Genomic DNA, 25,092 nt, shown 5'->3' on the forward strand with positions numbered 1-25,092 from the left:
TTGGGCACCTGGCTTCCTCAGTCACAAACAGACAGATCATAGATTCTTACAAGGCGGTGGGCAGGACAGGGAGGAGATTCTCTCTCTGGGCTACAACAGGAGGACCCCAGCCTACCCCAGTGCTCCATTAACACCAACAACTGTCCATTGCCAACCGCATCTCTGCCATGAGGTTGGATGGAAGCCCCATGCCCAGCCAAGGCCCAGTCCCGTCTCCCTGAAGGTGGCACCTCCATTGGCAGTAGCGTGGGCCTCCCCAGAGGAAGAGAGCAGTTTTCTCTGGGAGTGGACAGAAGTCCCAGAGCCTGTCCTGGGAGGTGACCTGGCCCTTTGCTCCTTCATCATCTCAGTGTGGCTTGACCGCCACTGCCAGATAGAATGACTATTTGCAGAGAAGGGTAGGAGAGGCCTGGTCATCTCATGGTGTCAGGTTCCCAGTGGCAGGGGCTGGGGGGAGGGGAGCTGTGGAGAGGGGAGTTTTGTCCTATGTCACCTGCACTTTGTGGGCACTCAGCCACACCCTCTAAAGGACGTCCCCCTCCAATGGTGATAAACATCATCAGTGACAAATACATCATCCTTGCAGTGGTCCAGCATTCTTCCATGTGATTCAGAGCTGCCCAGGAGGGCAGCCACAATGGCACCGGCACCCGTGGACAGGGAAGCAGCAGGAGGCTGCGTCAGGGATGCTGGTCAGGAGTTGATGAGAGCTGGGATCTGAACCCAAGCCCTGTAGCCCCTGAGATATGCCGCCGGCCCTTGCATATGGCCTCAGCCCTGGTCCTTTTGGCACCTTTTTATCTCCAATTCCCTAGAGACAGATCAGCCCAATGGCTGACTTCCAGAAAAGAGCCTTCTATACTTGCATCTGACATTCCCCAGCCAGGTCTGAGATGCACTGCACTTTGGCCAAGAACAAAACAGCCCTACTAAGGGCTAAGCCCTTAATGCGCTGAGCACTGCACACCCTTTGTCTCATTTAATGACCACGAACATCCAGTACCCATCTCAGAGGAAAGAAGACAGAGACATGGGAGGGTGAACAAGTCGACAGAGGTCACTTAGCGAGGGAAAGACAAGGTGGTCACCTGCTTCCAGAGTCCCAGCTCCCCCTGGAGGCTACACTGTTTCCTCATTAAAGCTACAGGACAAAGACCCAGTGCGGTGATGGCCAGTGAAGGTGTGTCTTGCCCGCATCCCCTACCCAGCCCACTGCCCACCCTGCTTCCCGCATCTTGCCTCGGAATGCTTCCCGGGGGCTGGCCACAAGCTGACAACAGGCCCTCGGTCCTTCACCTGCTGCAGGTCATTCAGGCTGATGTACTTATTCAGCTCAATCACTTTGTCCATCCAGAAGATGTCTGTCATGCCGTGGTCGGAGAAGATGATGACATTGAGGTCGTCCTGCAGCTCTCGCTCCTGAGGGAGGGCGGGGCGGGGGTGGTCAGCACAGTGCAGCGAGGTGCTCCGACCCGGGCAGTCTGGCAAACGGGTGCTTCAAGCTACAAGTTATAGGAGAAGGGATTCCTCCTCTGCTGTGAATTTAATTGTCTACTGTTACCCTGATGAGACCCGGTTCAAAATCGCAGCAGATGTACCATGGGGAGTGGAGCGCAAAAACCCAATCCCCACTCGATTACAGCTGGACATTATATTCAGCCTTTTAAGGTAGCCTTTCTGTTTCCATCCTCTTTGGATCTTTCAACAAACTTGGGTGGGAATATAATAACTATTACATTTCACATGTGTGAAAATGAAGCCCAGGTAAGTTTTAAAACATAATACTTTAAGGAGTTTCCTGGTGGCCTAGTGGTTAAGAGTTTGGTGTTGTCACTGATGTGGCTTCAGTTTGATCCCTGGCCCAGGAAATTCTGTATGCTGTGGGCATGGCCAAAAACAAAACAAAAAAATACTTTAAGTCAGACAAAAAAGACAAATATCACATGATATCACTTATATGTGGAATCGAATAGTGATACAAATGAACTTATTTACAAAACAGAAATAGACTCACAGACATAGAAAACAAACATGATTACCAAAGGGGAAAAGAGGTGGGGGAGGGATAAATTAGGAATTTGGGATTAACAGATACTCTATAAACAGATATAGATACACACTACACTATATATATATATAGATAGATAACCAACAAGGATGTACTATATAACACAGGGATCTATATTCAATACTTTGTAATAGCATACATATATATGAATCACTTTGTTAAAGACCTGAAACTAACACAACATTGTAAATCAACATTTTGATTAAAAAAATTTAATTTTTAAAAATTTTTTCTATTTATTTAATTTATTTATTTATGTCTTTTAGGGCTACACCCGTGGCATACGGAGGTTCTCAGGCTAGGGGTCTAATCAGAGTTATAGCTGCTGGCCTACACCACAGCTCATGGCAACAGCGGATCCTTAACCCACTGAACGAGGCCAGGGACTGAACCTTCAACCTCATGGTTCCCAGTCAGATTCATTTCCACTGAGCCAGGACAGGAACTCCAAATTTTTCTTTTTAATGTATTGTAGTATACTTGACTTACAGTATTGGGTTAGTTTCAGGTATACATCAAAGTGATTCAGTTATACATATATACACATCCATTCTTTTTCCAATTCTTTTCCCATATTGGTTATTACAGAATATTGAGTAGAACTCCCTGAGCTATATAGTAGGTCTTTTTTAGTTATCTATTATATATGTAGTAGTGTATATATGTTAATCCCAACTTCCTAATTTATCCCTCCCGACAACAATTTTTTTTTTTTTTTTTTTTGCTTTTCAGGGCCACACCCGTGGTATATGGAAGTTTCCAGGCTAGGGGTCCAATTGGAGCTACAGCTGCCGGCCTACACCACAGCCACAGCAACGCCAGATCCTTAACCCACTGATCGAGGCCAGGGATCAAACCAGCAGCCTCATGGTTCCTATTCAGATTCATTTCTGCTGTGCCATGATGGGAACCCCAAATAAAAGTTTTTTAAAAATAAAAAATAATACTTTGCTTAAAGTCCTTCAGTAAGGGTGTGGCAGGATTAGGGAGAGAATTAAGGCCTGGTTTCCATGTCCACACCAACCTGGTTACCAGACTTAACAGGTTTGGTAAACAATGGGGCCATCTCGCCAGCTACACCAGGCAGTGACACAACCCTTGGTCATTTCGGTGCCACTGGCCTGGCTGTAAGACAAGGGTCTCTTAGTTCCTGGGGAGGCATATGAGGAAAAGAGACCCCACAAACCCTTGTGCTGGCCCAGTCAGCTCTTGGCAGTAAGAAGGGAGATGTTGATGGTGGGACAGTCAAGGAGACGGAAGAAGGGTGACAGAGGGAAGGTCGGCCTCGTGGTCCCCGTTCTTGGTCACCTGGATCCACTCGGTCATGTACTTCAAGACAGTGTCCACAGCCTTCAGGGCGTCTCTCCTCTGTGGTGACGAGGGCCCAAAGTGGTGGCCTTCCACATCAATGCGCTCGTGGTATATGGCTGCCAGGTCGGCCTGGCCGCTCCTAGAGGGTAGGGTGAGAGGTGCCGTTGTGTGAGGCTCCGCCAGCTTCCTCCCTCTCACCCCACCATCCCAGTGAAGAAAAGGGCACCCCAAAACCCTGCCCTGAGGCCCAGTGCAGTTGACACCTGAAAGCCAGTAAGGGTGCTCCCCAGGGGAGAGACGTGAATCCAGCAAAGATGTGGTGCCAGCCCTTCCCACATTGGTGACAAAAGTCAGACAGCATGTTCATGGGTCATCTCCCCTCTTTGCTCATCATGTCCCAAGATCACCATGTGGCAACAGGCAGGGACAGTTCTGATAGCTCCCCCCACCATCTGGTTTCATCTGAAGATCAGAGAAAATAGAAGCAACCATTCAAATAATGGTTATTTCATTATTGTTGGACTTCAAGAAAGCTTCTAAATAAAATAATAGACTGGAGTTTAACCAACTGACAGGAATAGGAACAAGCTTTACTGGGCAAACAGGTTTGTGTTCATGATTGGCCATCAGCAGGCACCCCAGGATGCTTGCTCTCTGGGGACCCAGAAAAGGTCAGCTCCATGTGGACTCGGAGTGAATTCTAGCACCAACCACACTTCATGTGTCCCAGAAAGACCTGGTTCTGGCAAAACGTCCCCTCTGGGCCAGAGTATTGGGGGTAAAAAAATCAAGCTATTTTACCCTCCATGTGGGGCTAAGACATAAACGAGTGGAGGCTTATGGGTGAGGAAGGGGAGGGGCCATGCAACGTGCCCTCCCACCTCCACACAAGGCAGGGCTTTCCCATGACTGCCTGCCGGCTCTGGCTTTGTCCACAGCCTTTCCCAAAGCACCTGAACAGAACAATGATGGTGATGTGGTGAAGATGGTTGTGGTGATGATGGCAGCGGTGACAGTAACTGACAAAAGATGAAGCGATGGAAAAGAAATGGAAGTAGTTCCTTTGTGTAGACTTTACAAGGGTTAATAATGAATATTCTTGGCAGATTCCCTTATTTCTCTTGAAAACCTTTATTTTAACAAACACACACACACAAATGAGGTGGCACAGTCTCTCCCCGACACTTGGAACGTGAGGAATGAAAGAAGGTGTATCCTTAGCCTGCGGTGCCTCTCAATCCACAGAAGAGGAAAAACAGCTTGCAGTAAGTAGTTCAAGATCCTGCCTTGCACGACTGGAGTTAAACAGCCTCGTTCACCCTTCAGGTCTCAGGGAGAGGTTGCCTCTTTCAGGAAGCATCCCCTGATGTCTGGGCGCAGCTGGGCGGCCCTCCTGGGGGCTCCCATCGCATTCCGGGTTCATCTCTTGCTTGGGATTTTTCATACTGTGCCGTAACTGCCCACTTATGCGTCCTTCGCCCCCTCTAAACTGCGGGGTTCTTTCACCCCAAGGTGGAGACTCATTCTCCTTGGTGTCTCAGCTCAGCCCAGGACCTGGCACTCAGTAGGAGCTCTGTAACTGTCAGCTGGATGTCTAACAATAGTAAGTGCTGCAGACATGGAGAGTAGACCTGTGGATGCCAAGGGGGAGGGGAAGAGAGTGGGATGGACTGGGAGTCTGGGTTGGTAGATGCAAACTATGACATCTAGAATGGATAAGCAATGAGGTCCTACTGTACAGCACAGGGAACTATATCCAATCTCTTGGGATAGACCACGATGGAAAATAATATAAGGGAATGTGTGTGTGTGTGTGTGTGTGTGTGTGTGTGTGTGTGTATACGTGACTGGGTCACTTTGCTGTCCAGAGAATTGGCATAACCTTGTAAATCAACTATATTTTAATTTAAAAATAAATCACTAAAAGTAATAGTAAGTGCTCAATAAATGATTATTCTGCATCAGGCACTACGTTGAGGGTTCTTCATACATTATCACATTTCATCCTCACAGCAACCCTATCGGGGAGGAATACAATAAACAGAGAGTTCAGTACAGTTGCTCACACAACTTGCAAGACACGAGCGGGGACTGAGACAGGGTGGGGCTGCCTCCACCACCCTGAGCACAACCCCTGAAAACGCTGAAAGAGCTCCACAGCCCACACCAACATGGAAACGTTCCACCTAACCCAACCAGCAGTCTGGAAACGGTTCTTATTCTGCTCTAAGACTCCCACCCACCCCAAGAAAGCTGGACGTGAGACATGGCAAAAGTGGCCGTGAGACTGAGTCACTCGCATTTTCAGACATGCACTCTGTGTCCGCAAGGGCCTCCACATTCTGGAACTGGGGAAAGCGCCCCTCTAGAAAAACAGTTACAGATTTTGCAGATGAGGCAATGGGCAAAAAAGGACTCTAGGAGTTACTCCAAGGCCTCCAGACCTCTGAGACACAGCTATGACTGGAAACGTGAACCTTCCACCTCCAGGGTCAGAGCACTGTACTTCACCAGCCCGGGCTTCTGAAGGACCACATGGACTCCATTCACCACACTGGGGATCGACTCCAGAGGAGCTCAGCGGGCATCTTCCTGCACTGTGGTCAGACTCGCCAAGAGGGCGCACGTCTTAACCACCCTCTGATGTTCCGTGCATCACCGTTTGGAGGGTACGTTGGTTTCAAGTTAAGGGACATTGCTAGTCAAGTGTTCTTCTCTCCTTTTAGAACAAAAGGTACTTGCCCTTCTTCACCAAATACCATTCCCTCCTCCACCATGGGGACTGGAGTAAGTTATTATTTAGCTGCTTCTTGCAAATGATACTCCCATCATTCATACGCGCTCATGTGCGAATGACTAATCCCAACGCCCCCTGCCTCAACAGCAGTGGAGAATGAAAAGTCACTTAAGGAATCCCACGTGTGTGGGTGGTGGGGAAAAGTCCTTACTTGGGAGTGGCATTTTCATACTAAGGTTTTTTGAGGCCCGTGGGCAATATAGTGATGGGCTGATGGCACTTCCTCCATCATGTTTGAACATAATGGAACTGTCCATACAATTAAGCCCTCAGCTATGCCTCTGCATCTTGCTGCCTCTAGTACTTGCACCTGTAGCACCCTAGATGCTGGTTCACACAGTATAGCCTATGTTTAGGTGTGCACACTGCCGGCGGGGTGGGGGGTGGGTGGGGGCTTGAATGTGGGCAACATTTTCCAGGGTTTACTGGTGCACTCAAGTTCACTGAAATGTTTTCTGGTCACATTTCAGCCACTTCACCTTAATACAGCAGCCACTGGGTTGGTTTCTTTAAGGCTATTTGCCGTAGTCATAAATCTCCATGTGATCAGAGAGCTAATAAATCTCGCAGATTTACCTAATGGCTTTGTGTCAGGAAGCTGTCGACCCCAGATGCCAGCAACACTGGAATCAGGGTGCTGGCTATTTGGGGACTGATACACATGCCTTTTGTGAAAGGCCTCTATGTTGGAGTTCGCTGATTCATGAGGGACCTGAGTCTTCAAGGGCTGAGAATGCTGGCCTGTTTGGCGTTTAGCTGACAAATTCTTGGTGGCCAGCTGTTTTCCACATGGATCTGGTCTCCATCACAGGTCAGCTCATTTGTAACGGAGTGGTCGGGTGAGGAGCGATGGGTGGAAATGCCTGTTGTTGGCCATTTATAGCTTTAAGCCCAGGAACCATGCCAGAAGGACATGTGGCCATCAGCCCAGTTCCCTGAGAGCTGCAAAGAGCCCTCAACCCTGGGGTGACGGGAACCCCCAGATCTCCCATCACCTTAGGATTCTGTCCAGATTTCTTTCCAATGTACAAAGTTCAGAATGTCACATCCATTTTCCTTACTGAAGTGGGTTGGAAAGAGAGAAGGATTCGGGAGGGAGAAATGAAAGCCGTTTAAAGGAATGGTTCGCGGTAATGACTGTTAAAAAAAATTCAACACTTAGAAGTAAGACCATTTCCCTGACACACTCTTGCATGCTGTTCAGCAGAGCACTACTGGTTTCTGCATTTTTCAAACTGGCTGTGATAACTCCACAAGGAAGGAATAAAAAAAAAATGTCCTATGTTCTAAAACACTAATATGCTTTGTATGCTTTCAAGAAGATGACAGTGTAAGGCAATTTTTCCAAACTTATTCCACCACAGATCTTCCATTTTTTTGCCAGACACATTAACATCTTCCAAGAGCCAGAGATTCACGACATCATGATTAGAGCAATGCTGACATTCACATTGCTTCTCTATTGCCCATCAACATCAAGAAGAAAGTCTGAACCCCTGGGGACTTTCTTGCTCTCAATTCAACACTTCCAAAAAAATGCCCCACCTAGAATTACTCACCCACAATTATTCTCTTCTAGCAGGTAGAAATCACTGTGTGAAAGGCTCACCACCTCTCTGAGACATTATTTCACCTACACTAAAGCTTCTTAATTCACTTTAGCATCCATTATTGGTCCTGGAAACAAGGAAGAACAATGGTATGGCTAAGAATTTGGGACACTTACTTGAAGAAGTCAAGAGCATCGCTGACAGCATTGGCAAAATTGATATCCGTTGGGACATTTTTATATTCTAGGCAGTAAGTGGGTCTGACACCAAGAATCTCAACCTCACAGCCTAAGAAGGAAAAAAGATGGTATGTGGTTACTTTCCTCAATATCGAGGTAGGGTTATGAGCCTATTTTGGGAAGTACCATTACTCAAATTTTTTATTCCTTTTCATGAATTAAAAGAACATATTGTTGATAGGCGGGGTATTTAATTTTGTTTAACTGGAGCAGAGGTTCTTAAATGTCATTCCTACACAACACTGGTGTCTCATGACAGGGACCAGTGAAAATTGGTTAATGGCTGTCTTTCCCAATTTGAAACAACAGCAACAAAAATTATTTAGTACACAGAATGCCTCAATTAAAACTTTGTTTTATAACTACCTCGTCTTCTAGCATGTCTTTGCCTACTGCAGAATCAAGTCTTAGGCAGTATCTGCTTAGGCTGGGAAAAGCAGAAAAGACTTCACTTGTCTAACTGAACTCAGAAGTATTGCACTAATTGGCAAGCTTAAAAATCACCGAGTTCAACCAAGGATTCTGAGCCAGGCCCTTGCCTTTCCCAAAATGAAGTAAAAGAATGAAAGGCATTCGGATGGGAGGAGCTGCTGTGGCCTCAGTTTTTCTGCTCCAGATCCCTGAACAAGTTGAAATAGTTGCCCTGAAGAAGACACACTGAACCTTATGATCAGGAAATAGGGCAGGAGAGGACTGAGCCAGTCTTAATTTTAAGTGAGTTGAGTATATTTATTGGGCACCTACTATGAACTAGTCACTATGCTCAGACGTAATGGAAAGAAAAAGGTATCAGTCAGGGTCTCCATCCTGTCATATCCCAGGGTCCAGCCTAGTGGGAGGAGACTTAACATGGAAACAGTGTAATAGTTGATGTTTAAAGTGGGCGGTGAGGGGACTCAGATGAGAGACATTCAGTTCAGATACTGTTTGCTCCAGGAAGCCCCAAGTTGGGCTCATTCTTACAGACTGTGTCTGGCCAAAGTGCTGGGGGGTGGGGTGGGGGTGGGCAGAGGTGGGAAGAAAGGGATGTCCCAGGCAAAGAAAGCAGCAGAAGCAAAAGTCCAAAGTGAGAAACAACAGGGTATGCAGGCACAACAAAGCTCCCAGGTAAGGGGTGTCTGGAGACCAGATGGTGAGCTATCTCATAGCCCAGAAGCAATGATTCCCACTTATATCTGGTATAATCCTTATGAAGCCTAGAAAATGGCTGGCAGTGCCTCCATTTCATACAGAAGGTACCGAGTCAGAAAGGTGCGGAGTTTTCCCTGTTGTCATCGGGCAAGTGCAAGAAAGAGCTCACATTTGAATCTAGTTTTATCTGACTCCCAAACTTCAGGTCTTCTTTTAAAATAGTACCTGATAAGTTCGGACATGTGAGGACAGAAACTATGGAACTTAAAATATTTTGGAGTTCCTGTCACGGCGTAGCAGAAACGAATCCGACTGGCATCCATGAGGACGTGGGTTCAATCCCTGGCCTCGCTCAGTGGGTTAAGGATCCAGTGTTACCATGAGCTGTGATGTGGGTCGCAGACGCAGCTCAGATCTGATGTTGCTGTGGCTGTGGCGTAGGCTGAAGGCTACAGCTCCAATTAGACCCCTAGCCTGCAAACCTCCACATGCCGCTGCGAGTACAGCCCTAAAAAGAGAAAAGACAAAAAAACCCCCAAAAAACAGAAATATTTCCACACTATTAAGATTTACTCAAGCTTATTGAGAAATAAGTCAAAATGAAAGAACCTAAGAATGAACAAGATAGATTTTTAAAATAAACAGCAGTAAACATTGAAATCATTAAGTAAGTATTAGTAATAAATATTAATGTAGTTACGTGAAAATTAGGTGAATTTTTTAAATGTTTAATGTAATAACCTGGATTACCTCCAAATTACATCAACAAAAATGAAAGGAGGAGTTCTCTTGTGGAGCAGCAGGTTAAGCTGGCATTGTCACGGTAGCGGCTTAGGCCACTGCTGTTAGACACATTCAATCCCTGGCCCAGGAACTTCCACATGCTGTGGGCACGGCCAAAAAAAAAAAAAAAGAAGGAAAAGAAAAAGTATTTTCATTGTTGTTGGAGCAAAGCAATAGGCAATATACAGTATTCATTCTAGACATTGATTTAAAAACTGGAATATACAGAAGAAAGTAGGATACATAACTTTCAAATCACTAAAGGGGAAAAAAAAGGCGTAAAAATTAACCAAATATCAAAGTACATGAAAGTAAAAAAAAAAAAAAAAAAAAAAGAGGAAATATCCAGGAAGCACTAATACTAAAAGCATAATAAAAGAGAAAATCAAATATATTAGTTTCAAAATAAATGAATGGGATTATACTTCACTCTTAAAGAATGTCAACATGAAGTAATTATAGACTATCTTTAAAACTTACAGTTGAAATAAAACTGTATAGAAAGGTTATATATAAAAGAATAGACAAAATAACCCCCTCACCACAAAGTAAAATCAGGTCTATCAATAGTATTAGAGTTGATTATAGTCTCAAAGCCTGAAACAGCTACAAATCCACATTAATAGTTTGGAATGAGAATGAGTGTTTAGATAGCATAAATGTACATAAAACACATACAAAGAAGACTTGGAAATATAAAGTGTGAAACTGCAATCTTGGTGGAAGACTTTAATGACAGCTCAAGATATAAAGAATAAGAAATACCTATATAAAGATACAGAGGCTTTGAATGTTCACGTCAATAAGCTGCATTCAATATACACTACAATTTTAATCTTATTATTATAGAATGTTACTATGGAATCTTATTATTATAGAATTCTTATAAGAATGGAATTGTTATAAAAACACAGCTGTTGGAAAACTGATCATATTCTTATCCACAAAGAAAATCTCAATAACTTTTAATAACGTAAAAAGTGGATATTTTATAGGCCACAATGCCTATTATCTGACCACAGGTAGTAAAATTAGGAATTAATCATAACAGTTAACTAAAAATAAATCTAACTCCTTATAAATAAAAAAGAAAACCTTTATGAAACTTGATGTAAAGAGGAAATGAAAACTTCACTGACAGGCCAGTAATTAACAACAGTGAAAATTCTACATTTCAAAACTTTACTGCACACATTTTCATTTAGGTCAGAAGCAAATCAGGAGTGTTGCCATCATCACTGTAACTTGTTACTGTTATAGAACTTCCTATCGAGGCAATTAACAAGAACTAGGAATAAAACATGAGTGCTGGAAATCAGGAGGCATGCAGGAGTGTTCGTCTACGGAACATTTTAAAAAACTTGTCTGTAACCCGTGGCAAAATACTCATTTTCTTCATGACATGGTACAGAACACACCCACTCACAGAAGAAACAGCGGTTTCACCCAGCTATGAGCAATACATGCCAGTACATTCTTGTTCTATGCTATTCTGTTTCCATGGGTTTTTAAAAAGTTCTGATTAGCAAGCCATAAATTGATGTCTCTGTGCATTATGAATCAAGTCCAGTGTTTAAAAAACACCATTATGAGCTACACACCTAGGAGTGGATTTTTCCGTTACTTGCTTCCATTGTGACAACATTAGGCAATACTTATATAATTTTTTTGTATACCTGCTTTGCCTCGCAAACCACTTCAGAGGACATATTCTAAGAAAATATCGATGTACATATAAGTATCTTTATTATATTATTTAGAAAATAAAACTAAGAAGCTATTCAAGCATTTGGTAATAGAGGTATGGTTAAAATATTACGTCATTTCTATTTACGGGCATACTATTTTAAGGGAAAAAGGCTAGTGAATAGTTTGTAAAGGATGATCTTATTTCTGTAAGTATTTCTAGCATATTTATGTCTAAGGAAGACTGGAAGTGAATATAACAAAATATAAAAAAGGGTAAAATTGGAGTGGATGGTTTGGCAGACTTTTTTTGGGCTTAAGTGAAGCCATTCTGAACTTCCTTCTCCCTTCCCATTCCTTACTATAGAAAGAGGAAGGATTTCTCACCTGCCTAGAGTCCCTTGTGACTAGGAATGGTCATGTGACCTACCACTGGCATTGAGATCTGCTGAGAAGCTTAGAGTGGGAAGTTTTGCTTCATATGAAAAATATACATAGGTTGCTGACATGCCTCTTTTTTTCTTTTGCACTTTGGAACTCAGGTTGTGAGGATATGATCCCTGGACTGGCAGCAGCCATTTTGAAACCATGAGTCAACAAGCATGAAGATAAAAAGTTAATAGGCTATTACAGAGCAGAAGGATAGAAAGGGTTTAGGGTTTTTTTAATGGCATTGTTAAGCAGCTGAACCACACAAAAAACATACTCCTTACGTGATACAAACAAATTCCTCTGTGTTTAGCCACTGTATGCTATTGGTTCGGTTTTCTAAAACTTGCAGCAAACAGTTACCAACTGTTGCAAAGGGGTTATAGTTTACTTTCACATTCTTATTGTTGCTTATTGAATTGAACTAATTTTCCTAAAATAAATACCTGTTATTTTTATAATAACAAACCAAAACCACATTTTTTAGAGTTAACTTCCAACTTCCTTCTAATATACACATTAGGACACAAAAGTTCTATTGTATGAATATCTAGTTTTTAAATTTTTAAATGAATAATGCTGGCATAAACATTCTTGTACATGTTCTTTGATGCACTTTGGTATGCATTTCTGTTGTAACATACGTAAGAGTAGCATTGGTAGATTTGAAGTATACATAAGTTCAACTTTATCAGATGATGCCAAAGAGTTTTTCAAAACTATGATGTTAATTTGCCCCTCCCAGAACAATATGAGACTTCCAGTTACTCCACCCTTGTCACCCCTTGGACGTATAACTATTAATTTCCATTTAAGAATGAATCTAGTTGCATCCCAGTATCCTACTGCATTATATGTAGTATTTTCACTATCCATCAGTTCAAGATATTTTCTAAATTTCCTTAGTTACTTCTTCTTTGAACCATGAGTTATTTAGAAGTCTCTGGTTATTTTGTAAACATTCAGGATAGAAAAAAAAAATTCTTTCTTTTTGTTATGGATTATACCTTAAATACAGAGAACACATTCTGTATGATGTCATAGTTCTAATTTTGTTAAGAAATGCTAACTTGTTAAGAAATAACATACAGTCATTTTTGACAAATGTTCCATGTGCACTTGAGAATAATGTGTATTTAGCAGTAGTTGGGTACAGTGTTCTAGTGATATCAATTAGGTAAATATGTGAACTATATCACATACATACATTTTCTGTATCATTTTAACGTTTACTTTCTTATCTTACCAGTCACTAAGAAAGATGTTTTAAAACCTATTACCATTTTCCTTTTAGTTTTATCAATATTTGCTTTATTTATGTTGAGATTGTGTAATGAGGAACATTAAAATTTAGAATTATTACAACTTCTTGATAGATTGAACTTCATATCACTGGTAAACTGTCCTTTATTTTAAAAACAATCTAATCTTAGAGTCTGCACCAACTGATATTACAGCTGCAACAATTCTCTTTGATGAGTGTTTGTGTGCTGTCTCTTAAAAATGCTGTTACTTTCAGAGTTCCCTGGTGGCTCTGGGGGTTAAGAATTATCACTGCTGTGGCTCAGGTTCAGTCCCTGGCTTACAAACTTCCACATGCTGTGGGCGCAGCCAAAAAAATAATTTAAAAAAATGCTATTACCTTCAACTTTCCTGCATAGTTAACATTTAATGTATGTCTTTTATAAGCAGCATACACTAGTTTTTGTTTTTATCCACTCTGGTTTTTGTTTGTTTGTTTGTTTGTTTTGTCTTTGTTTTGCTATTTCTTGGACCGCTCCCGCGGCATATGGAGGTTCCCAGGCTAGGGGTTGAATCGGAGCTGCAGCCACCGGCCTACGCCAGAGCCACAGCAACACTGGATCCGAGCCTCGTCTGTGACCTATGCCACAGCTCACGGCAACGCCGGATAGTTAACCCACTGAGCAAGGGCAGGGACTGAACCGGCAACCTCATGGTTCCTAGTCGGATTCGTTAACCACTGCGCCACGATGGGAACTTCTCCACTCTGTTTTTAATGTAAATTTCTATTAAAGTTTAACATAGACAAAAACAAAGTGAATAAATGGTAAGTGAACTGTTCCAACAAATTCTGACAAAGTAAATGCAGCTGTGTAGCCAGCACCCAGAACGTGACCTTCTCCCACAGGCACCTTCTCATGCCCCCTTTTAGTCACTGTTCTCCCAAGTGGAAACACTATTCTAACACTGTAGATTAGTTTCACTTGCTTTTGAACTTTATATGACTAGAATCATTCAGATTAATTGGAGTATTAAATGAAATATTAGAAAAAAACTTTTACATGCAATGCATTTAAGAAAATTTTTAGATTTAAATCAGCCACCTATATGTATGTCTTATAGTCATCATACATTTGATAGTTTTTCTCTCCTTTCTTAATTTCTTTTGGATTATGTTCATATGATTGTTATTGTTCCATTTCCTCTACTCCATTACCCTGCTATTTGGGTGTTTTTTTTTTTTTTTTTTTTTTTTGGCCACCCCAAGGCATATGTTGTTTCTGGGCCAGGGATCAGATCCAAGCGATAGCTGCAACCTAAGCCACAACTGCAACAACACCAGATCCTTAACCCGCTATGCCGGGCTGGAGATCAAACCCGCATCCCAGCACTCCCAAAATGCCGCTGATCCCATTATGCCACAGCAGGAACTCCACTATTTGTATATTTTAATTAATCTCTTTCTGGTATAGTACCCTAGAGATGATTTCTAAAAATTAAAATATTTGTCTACTGAAATATAAATTTGTACTCCTACCCCTTCCCAGAGAATGCAGAGACATTTGAACACTTTAATCTGATTTTTTTTTTTCTTTTTAGGGCTGCACCCACGGCATATGGAAGTGCCCAGGCTAAAGGTACAATTGGAACTGCAGCTGCTGGCCTATACCACAGCCACAACAATGCCAGATCCAAGTCATGTCAGTGACCTACACCACAGTTCATAGCAACACTAGATCCTTAATCCACTGAGCAAGGCCGGGGATCAAATCCACATCCTCATGGAAACTAGTTGGGTTCACTACTACAATGAGAACTCCTTTAACTCTGAGTTTTGCATTTCTCCCACCTTTTGTGCTTTTGCTGTCATGTATTTTAATGCTTTATGGATTTTTAATCTAAAATTATTATTACTATTACTATTGTTATTAATTTAGTTTTCCCTATATATTCACCATTTCTGTAGTTCTTCATTCTTTCCAGCATCTCTATACTTCCATTTCTGATCATTTTCCTTCTGCCTTAAAATATTTAGCATTTTCTCTACTCTAACCTACTGGCAATAAACTCTCTCAGTTTTCTGTCTCTGGAAAAAGTTAAGGGTTTTTTTGTTTGTTTGTTTTTGCCTTGTTGCCTTTTCTAGGGCCGATCCTGCGGCATATGGAGGTTCCCAGGCTAGGGGTCCAATCGGAGCTGTTGCCACTGGCCTACACCACAGCCACAGCAACACCAGATCTGAGCCTTGTCTGCAACCTACACCACAGCTCATAGCAATGCCAGATCTTTAACCCATTGAGCAAGGCCAGGGATCAAACCCACAACCTCATGTTTCCTAGTCAGATTCGTTAACCACTGAGCCATGATGGGAACTCCTGTCTCTGGAAAAAGTTATTATTTTACCTCATTTTTGATGACTACTCTCACTGATATAGAATTGATCATTATTTTTCTTTTGTCACTTTGGGGATACCACTCAATTGTCCTGGATTCCAAAATTTCTATTGAAAAGTCAGCTGTCAGTCTTAACACTACCCCTTTGAATAAATTTCTGTTGCTGCTTTTAAGATTTTCTCATTGTAACATCAGAAGTTCTGAAATTCATGATGTTCTGGGTTTATAGTAGTTCTTGAGTCTACAATGATATCTCTCGTCTGTTTTGGAAAGTTCTCAAGTACTGTCTCTCAAATATTAGTTGTGTCTCATTCTCTCTCACCAGTCATCCTGCTGCCTTTTCACTATGTCCCATTTCAAACATCCTTTTCTGCTTTTTCATCTTTTTGCCTTTTTAAGTCACAGAGCTTCAGTTCTACAATTCACTTTTTAAAAAAGATTCTAATTTGCTAGTATAATCTCCATTTTGTCATTTAGTTCTTTTATCATAGCTCTCTTTAAGTCATGTCTGGGATCTGGATCAGTAGGGTTGAGTCTATTGTCTACTGTTTTTCTCTTGTTTTTCAGTGAAGACTCATGAGTTTATTTCTCCTGAGTTTCTAGTCGGGCCTTGTTTTCCCATATTCTGGTTATTTTTTAAAACCAAATGCCACATGTAGTGTATGGGGAAAAATGCAGATATCATTTGACATCCCATATGTTGGTATTTTCTCCTAGAGAGCACATGCTTTTGCCTTAGATGGTCACCAAGGTTATAGGCAGACCATCCTTAACCTAGAGTGAATTTAGTCAGAGATTAAGATGATTCGAAGCTCATCTTGAGCTTTACGATGCCTTCAGTCCTCTAGGGGGCTTCATCTCTTCTCTATTTCTAGCTCATTCTTACTCCAAGGATGCCATCCTTTATTGTCCCAACTGAAAGTCTGGGATGTTTATTAGTCTCTTCTCCTTAGTGCCCCATGAATTCCAATTTTTGTCATTTCCCCCATCCTGGGATTCTGTCAGAACCTCAGTTCAGTTTCTTAGTCTCTCAGCTGCTGCTTTCAAGATCAGTGTTTGAACGGACAGAAGACATGGTACCAATTGCCAGATATACCTTGTTCTCTAGGACTTGGTCTGTCTCCGATCCATCACACACACGCACACATACACAAAGCCTAGCAGCATTTTCAGTTGTTGCTGGAGAGAAGAATTGTTTCAAAACAGCTTAGCTTGTCATTATACCAAGTGGAATTCCAAATTTCAATAAATGATTTTCTTTTTTTTTTTTTTTTGGCTGCACCCAAGGCATGCAGAAGTTCCTGGGCCAGGGATCAAACCTGCACCATAGCAGCAACCTGAGCCACAGCAGTGACATTACTAGATCCTTAATCCACTGAGCCATAAGAGAACTCCAATTATTTTTTAAAATAAAAAGCTACATTCTATTGGAATGGCATCTCATAATGAAAGGAATAGGATGCTTTTAAAAATAAATTTGTATATCCATGGATGCATATGATTGATCTCTAGAATGAAACAAGTTCTATTCTATTCTAATCTAAGTGCTAAGGAAAGTTGTTTACATAAATTAGTAGATGGAAATAGAAATAGTTTGTCATTTAATTCTTTGAACTGCTTCTTTGAATGCCAACATTCACATAGTGACCTATCATCATAAATTTTTAAATGTTTCAGCTGACAACTCAAATTTTTCTTAAGTAATATAAAAGAGAGCATTGGAAACAACTTGATTTTTTTTGTTATTTTGTCACTAGATGCATGTTTAAAATATACACCTACACCAATATCTTGAACTGTCCCTTTGTTTGGTGCTGGAGGCTTTTATATACTGGGCCAATGCACTTTAATAAGGTTCTTGATCACTGAGGGGTACTCCTTTCTTATGTAAAGTAAGAAAAGGACATGTTTTTAGAGCAATTTTTGCAATATATATGAAAGTTGATGATCTTAAAATAGATTTCCTTAAAATTCATCTTGCTCTAGGAAATCCTTACAGTTTGATGAGCCCTGGACCAGGAAATCAGGCAGCAGTTCTGCTACTCTAAGGGAACTTTATGTAAAGTTTAGAAAGCAGTGGGGCATAGAGGGATATGGGGAGTTGGGGGTAAGATATGACTGAAAAAAAATCATTGAAATTTGGAATTCCACTTGGTACAATGACAAGCTATTTTGAAACAATTCTTCTCTCCAGCAACAACTGAAAAATGCTGCTGGGCTTCGTGTATATGTGCATGCGTGTGATGGAGCAGAGACAGACTAAGACCTAGAGAACGAGGTATATCTGGCAGTTGACACCATGTCTTCTGTCCATTCAAACACTGATCTCGAAAGCAGCAGCTGTGAGACAACCCTTATTCTCAGGATTGTCTCACAGCTGAAGCTCTATAAGCTGAGCAGAGACAGGGCAAACTTCACTGCCGAGCCAATGGGACATTATCCCTTAACTCTCCTTCCAGATAAGCAAAGAACCGGACAATGGAATGAGAGAACTGTGTCTCAATCCAGCAGAGATGCCCTGAATGCAAGTCGTGCAGACACAGTTATTTTGCACAGAAGCTATTATCTCCATGTGCCCTAAGAAGGGAGAAACAGGTACCCAAATGCACAGAAACTGGGCAGGCAATCCTTCTGCACTCTCTGTCCTGAAAGGTCCTCCTGGTGAAATCTCAAAAGGCAAAAGCAGTCACCTGACCTCGAATCTTAAAACCCAGGAGGAATAAATGACTGGCGGAAGAAACAGCCAGAAAGCAATGACAGCTGCGATGCAGTGGAATGTGGAATTAGTGGAAGCGGTAGCTTTAGAGAGAGCAGGGCTCATTATTCCTGGGAGACTTCATGTGGGAGCTTCATTTTGCTTTCTGCAGTCTGTATCGGATAGAAATCAGCACACTGGAAAGGCTGTGGGGTGTGGGTCCCACGAGACAGTTCTCTAATCAGGAGTCTGTGGGCCCCTTCTGGATCCACCACGGACTCCCTCTGTGAACCTGGATGCACTGCTCACCCTCTTGGGCTGCTGATCCCAGGCCATTTTCATGGCTTCCCAGGGAGCGTGGATCTGGTCAGCTGAGGGCTTCAGGTCACCCCACGTGCTTGAGGAAAGCAGGGATTCCTGAATCTCTCCACAGGGATCTGTGGGGAAACAAAGGCAGGCGCCTGGCTCTCATGGTTTCAAAGATCAGCCAGAAACTTTGCAGTAAGATTTTGGTTTCACAAGTGATTCAAGCACATGGCTTTACTCCATCTTGTTTCCTCATTGTTCTCAGGGAATGTAGAAGGAGTTGCCCTTAACTAGGGCTCATTTTTAAGCCCTCATCTCATCTCTGTCTAGATGCCACTTTCTGCTTGGATATTCCTGCCTCAGGCTAGGCGAGCATCTTCTGCAACCTAATAAATATATCCCGAGTGGAAAAGACAGAGCTAGAGGGAACTTATCGGACAACCAACGAGGACCATCACTAAGCCCAGACGCCTCTGTGCAAAAAAGAAAAAAAAATTCAAGGCATCTCTTCTTCAAAACACTTAACTTCCACCCACTAGAAAATTATTTTAATATACCTAAGTGTTGCTTTTGTCATAGCAACACTTGACTGCCAGAGGCCAAAATACTGTCAAAATAAGTGTGCAAATCTATGACGACTACAGCTGCGACATCCAGGCCCAGCTAACAGCTTTCACGGTCCTTCGAGGCAGCCTTACATCAACCCCTTTTATTTTACAGCTGAGAAAACAAAAGCCTTGGACGGGAGAGGTGACTGTCCCCAAGTCTCCCTGCTGGCTGGTAATCAGCTTCCTGGCTCTGGTACTTTTCCATCACTTTCCTGAGTGGCCTTTGCTCCCTGGCAACCCTGTCCAAGGACCCCCCGGTAGAGCCCATGAAAGTCACATTTCTCCAAACTACCTAGAGCACAGGTCTCACCCTCTATTGCCAACTTTGACACATTTTGTAACAGTAACCATTGTGAGCTGCAATTTATGCGACTGAGGCAGGTGGGTACGGCTGTTGACTACACACGTCTCATGAGAGCTTATTAAAACAGCTAAGCCAATTAACTCTTTTAGAAACATGCAACCTTTTCCAGGAGGATACATCAGAGGCACAGGAGCCTGTGGGAACAAGTCCTTGGGGAAAGCGTGGCCTTTGATCTTGGAGTCCCTTTCCGGGGTCAGCCTGGGCCCCAGGCCTGGGCAGTCTCTGAGGGCAGCTCTCTCCTGATCTGGAGAGAGGGAGGTGGGCTGGCCAAGCACAGAATGCCACAAGGGCTGGCCTTGTGCACAGCAACAGTGAGCAAGCCCTGAGACAGACGAGACAAGAAATATTCACCTATAGAGCAGTTTCTGAAAACAACTGAAAATGACTCACTGGGAGTTTCCATCATGGCTCAGTGGAAACACATCTGACTAGCATCCATGAGGACTCAGATTTGATCCCTGGTCTCATTCAGTGAGTTAAAGATCCAGCGTTGCTCTGAGCTATGGCATAGGTCACAGACAGCTCAGATCTGGTGTTGCTGTGGCTGTGGTGTAGGCCAGCTGCTACAGCTCTGATAAGAGCCCTGGCCTGGTAACTTCATATGCTCAGGTGCAGCCCTAAAAAGACCAAAAAAAAGACTCACTGGGCATAACAGTGACTGAGAGGAACCCAAGGGGAGAGGAGCATGGGCTTACTCCAGGCTGGGCGTCCACTTTAGAACCGCATCATGAGGCCAGAGGTGGGCTGTGATCTCTGCCTCTGCTGCTCCACTTTAGGGAGAAACCTCATCCAGGGCAGGGACTGGACCCCTCCCCAGGGGTCCACATGAGGAGTGAGTGCCTGCCCTCAGAATTCCGGCCTGGGTGTCCCTCCTATCAGCCATGGGCAGCTTCACTGGGGCTGAGGCACATGCTTCAAGGCCATCTCAATCTTGCAAATGGTTACATGGCTCTGGTGCCATCATGCTCGCTGGAGGAAGGCATCTTGACTCCTGCATATGAGGCGCTCCCCACTAGAGCCTCCTCTCGGAGCATGTGAGTCCCTGGTATTTGGACCCTAGAAGACTGGGCCCACTTAGGACGTAGGGTGCCGGCAAGCCCTTGACCACGGGGCTCAGCCTCACTAGCTAGTCTGCCAGAACTCCAGTGCCGACCGAGGACATCTTCACTCCCGAGCCCTCAAATTGAAGCCTATGATCTCCAAGTCTAACAAACTGCCCTCTTCCTCCTGCCATGTATCTGGGGAACCTTGGTCTCCCTGACCTCTGAGGTAGTTCTGAGCCACTTTCAGGAATGGCTGGGACCAGGAGTGAGTGCTATGTGTGGCCCTGCCAAGGCAATTCTCTGCACCCCTTGGGCAAATAGCCTGGAGGCCCGTCCAGTAACTGCACAACCCTGTGCTGAGTGCCACTTCTGCACACAGTCATGTATGCAGTTCCCCCTGTCCGTGGTTTCTGCCCCCCAGCCCTGAGACATCAAAAAGCCAGGCTCTGTCCTCCTTCCCTTCTCTGACGACCCAGTGGCCAGATCCCTCTGCCCACCCCTTTCCTGGGAAATTCCCTTCCTGACCCTGACTGGCTCTGATGGCCAGCTTCAGAATTCTCTTGGAGATTTAAAGGAGCACTTGTGTTTCACTCTGGTCTTTGCTGCAAATGTATGTTTGAATTTTTTTTTTTTTTTTTTTTTTGGTTGCACCCAAAAGTTCCTGGGCCAGGGATCAAATCTGAGCCACAGCTGCGACCTACACCACAGCTTCAGCTATGCTGGATCCTTAACCTGTTGCACCATAGCAAGAACTCCTATTTTTGAATTCTTGATGTGACCTTGCAGCATTATTTTGGGCCGGGAGTAACCTGGCCACATCCCTTCCCTGTGTGCCTCATTATAAGGGACACAGGCTAAAGCTCCCTTTTAAAATCTGGGGGCAGGGGTGGTGTTACATCTTATCTCATTTCATGTGCCCAGCAAGCCTGAGAGGTACATGTGTCATTCTGATTGGACAGATAAGGAAACTGCAGCACAGAGAGATTGACTGTCCCAGGTCCCACAGCAAGGAAGCGGCTGAAGTGGTCTCAGCTCTTTTCTTTATGGTCATGTTCTGGCTCTTTTCTTTAAAGCTCCCTGAGGTCCCCACGTGCTCCAGAACAGCAGGGAGGACAGGCCAGGAGAGGCCAGAGGTGACAGAGCTCTCTGCACCCCAAGGGCTCAGGTGGAGTGAAAGTGCCACCTCTCTGTCCCACTGTAACGAATCCCCCGATGGATGCTACATCCAATAACCAGAGGCCCACTGACCCAGGTGGGAAAAGCACAGCAGAGACAGCTGAACCCACCTGCCCACTGACAACAAGGAGGTCTTTGGTACCCCAGAAGGCTGTGGAGCAGACCAGTCTGCAGGCCTGCCTCAGCCGCCAGGAGCCAAGCCTCCAGCATTCTCTACCAGGGACTGACTGACTACAGGAAGGGTTTTTCCTTCACTTTGTCAGGATCCCTCCCTCAGAATCCCCCATCCACATCCTAGGCAGTCCTGGGGAAGCTGAACTGGCAGACCTGGGATGGCCAGTGGGAGGGTCCCTTGAGCCAAGACCCTCTGTCGAAGCTCAGGTCTCTTGGCCAAGCTCAGGGGACCTCACACAGGGCTTGGGGTCAGACAGCTGGCCTGCTTCCTGGCTGTGCATTCTCTGAACTCCCACGGCCTCGTTTGTAAAGTGGGGATAAGAGCCTCATTTCTTAGAACTCTTGAGGATTAAGCAAGGTTGTGTAAGCGAAGTGACGGGTTCACTTTAGAGGCTCAAACTACTCATCTCTTCCTCTCCCTATGGATGTCAGGTTTCAAATACACCAGTGCCAACAACGCAGAACAACCCCGGGGGAATTTTCCAGCCGTGATGGGGTGAGGGAAGAAAATGAAGGAAGAGGATTCCCGGGACAGTGTGACTGGCAGGGAAAGGAATGAGGGGCTGGAGGCCTTGAGGCTTAGGGGGAGCCAGGGTCGGCTGCCTAAGTCTGTGTACCAGGCTGGCTGCTGCTGCAAAGGTCTTGAGCTGTATAGTTCTCAGCCCCTGACCCCACAATCAAAGATGTCGGGATCTCTGAGGGTGCAGCCTGGGCTCTGATATTCTGATATTTTGTAATGGCCTCAGGTGATTCTTGCTGGTATCCTGGGTAAAGAATCACTCCAAGAGGGAGAAACAAGGACAGAGATTTCAAAAGTAAAGTTGTCTCTTAAAAGGCAAGAAATAGGACCCAGCAAGGAGTAAAGAGGATCATGACTTCATCGGAACCTCAATACTTCCCAAAGGCCCCGCCCCCAAACACCACTGCGTGGTGGGGAGGGGAGGGGGTTGGGGGGGTGGTTAAGGCTCCAAAATATAAATGTAGGGGGACACCTTTCAGGCCCCAGCATTGTTGGTATCATTATTGAGAGAGTCAACTGCTGATCGAAATTACCCATTTCAGACTTTCTGTGGGCAAAAAATAATCTTCCACTTGGTTAAGCCACTGAGACTTTAGGACTTATCCGTTCCTGCAACTGATACGACCTTATCAATATACCTTGTTCCTTGAACCCAAGCCCCTTTACACAGCATATACAGTACTTAAGATCTGGCTGTTTCCAGTGTCCTATCTCTTTGCTCCTGCCTTAGTCACTCAGCTGCAAGCCTGCCTTACTCTTTGTCAGCTCCACAAAACTTAGCACGTGCTCCTTCCCTTTGCCTCAAATGCTCCTGAAATCTGTCCCACATTCACATTATAACCACAGCATCAGCCGCAGTGGATGGTGCTGCCGTCTTCTCATCTGCCTCCCGACCCGAGGAAATGTGCTTGTTCCTTATAGAACATATGACCACCTAGCAGGAGTCAGAAGATGCACTAACCAGAACAAAAAAATAAAAAAATGTGTTGGGGTTCTTTTTTGCTCATATTTTTTTCCCGTTTAATTGAAAATTGTCTTTGTGGAAAAAATCATGGAAAATTTTATTCTTTGTCCATTTTCCTTCAAAATCAGTATTAGATGAGGTACAATGATCATTGTCACTATTCAAGCCCAGACTCTCCTACAATCGTTAGAAATTAAAGGATACCCTGGGATTATTTTATGGCCCTTTCTTAATACTAAGTTGGAAAATGTTAAAGAAATTAAACCAGCTACAAATTTCAGAGCTTTCCAGCCATGCCCCTGATAATAAATCCAGACACTGTCTTTGGCCGTCCCCACAATGTCCCTCAGCAGTGAGCACCGGGGATGGTCACTCGCCTCCTGAAACCACTTTCTTCCTTTGGTCCCTGTAACAAGTGTGATTGCAGCTGGGGTCATCCTGGCAGTGGAACCTTCCCCTGCCCTCTCAGATGACATGGGTCCCTCATCAGATGCCTTGAAAGGTGCTATCACTCTCCTCGATTATACTTTTCACAGCTCTTCTGGGTTATTTCCTGCTGCCCCAGCAACTCCTGTCTCCTCTGCAGGGTCAATCATCCTCCTGATGGTTAAACATTACCTTGCCCAAAGCTGTGTCTGGGACCTTCTCTCTCTTCGAGCTGGCTCTCCCTGGCTGACCTTCCTGCCCACAGCTCACAGACCAAGGACCCTCCCAAGAACCACATATGTGTATCCCCGGGCCTCTTCTCTGAGCTCCAGGCGCCACTCTATATGTCTCAGAGTCAACTCAAACATTCTTCCTCCTCCTTCAATTTCCCAGGTTAGGAGAAGACTCGCCCCCCATCCATACAGTTCTGGGAGCCAGAAACCAAGTGTCATGCATGTCACTGTTCGATCCATCAACCCCAAAACCAATCCATCACCAGGTCCTGACAACTTTAGCTCCTAAATAGATCCCCAAACCCACCTATTTCTCCCTACTTCTGCTACTCTGGTCCACACTATCCTCACCTCTTTCCCAGGTCTTAACGGTAACTTCCTGATGGGTTGGTGGCTCCCCATCCACCCCCTAGATGCCTATGTTCCATTCTTCATGTTGCAGCAAGTGATCTTGTCAAACCAAATATGGTACCATCACCCTCTTCCTTAAAACCTTTGAGTGACTTCTTGTTCCTCATAGGATAAGAACAAATTCTTCAGTGATGCCCGTGGAGGCCTGCCTGGCCTCAGCTTCTTTCCACCCCATCCACACCACATCCCCTGTTTCTTGAAACTTCCATGCTTCTCCCATCCCTTAACACATGTCCTTCACTCAGCCTGGATGCTCCTTTGGGCCAGCACCCCCAGTCCCACTCCTCACCCTCACCCCCTCTCAGCTGTTAACCTGTGTATCCTCTGGGGGGAAGCCAGATCCCCTATTAGATGAGGTCATAATGCAATATTCTTTCCATGATTATGCTTCAAACAAGGGTACTTTTCATTTCTATGGGCAAGTATTAGATTATCATCTGTCTCCTTGACTGGATGGTAAGCCCTCTGGGGGAGGGGAGTGGGGGTGGAGCAAGCCTGTATCTGGTTTTGCTCACAGTTGTCTCCTGAGAGCTTATTACAGGGCC

At 44.2% G+C, this 25,092-nt stretch overlaps 1 protein-coding gene across 1 annotated transcript in view; it reads right to left on the reverse strand.

Annotated features, from left to right (window-relative positions):
* ENPP6 (ectonucleotide pyrophosphatase/phosphodiesterase 6) overlaps positions 1 to 25,092 on the reverse strand; it is an 83,329-nt gene that overhangs the window by 14,172 nt on the left and 44,065 nt on the right. The window contains exons 3-5 of the mRNA XM_021074886.1: positions 7,903 to 8,014; positions 3,377 to 3,518; positions 1,240 to 1,419 (exon numbers count right to left, since the gene is read on the reverse strand). Coding sequence (XP_020930545.1) covers positions 1,240 to 1,419; positions 3,377 to 3,518; positions 7,903 to 8,014 — 434 coding nt within the window. The remainder of the gene's footprint in view (positions 1 to 1,239; positions 1,420 to 3,376; positions 3,519 to 7,902; positions 8,015 to 25,092) is intronic.

This window comes from Sus scrofa, chromosome 15, assembly GCF_000003025.6.
Source record: "Sus scrofa isolate TJ Tabasco breed Duroc chromosome 15, Sscrofa11.1, whole genome shotgun sequence".
NCBI classification, from domain to species: domain Eukaryota; kingdom Metazoa; phylum Chordata; class Mammalia; order Artiodactyla; family Suidae; genus Sus; species Sus scrofa.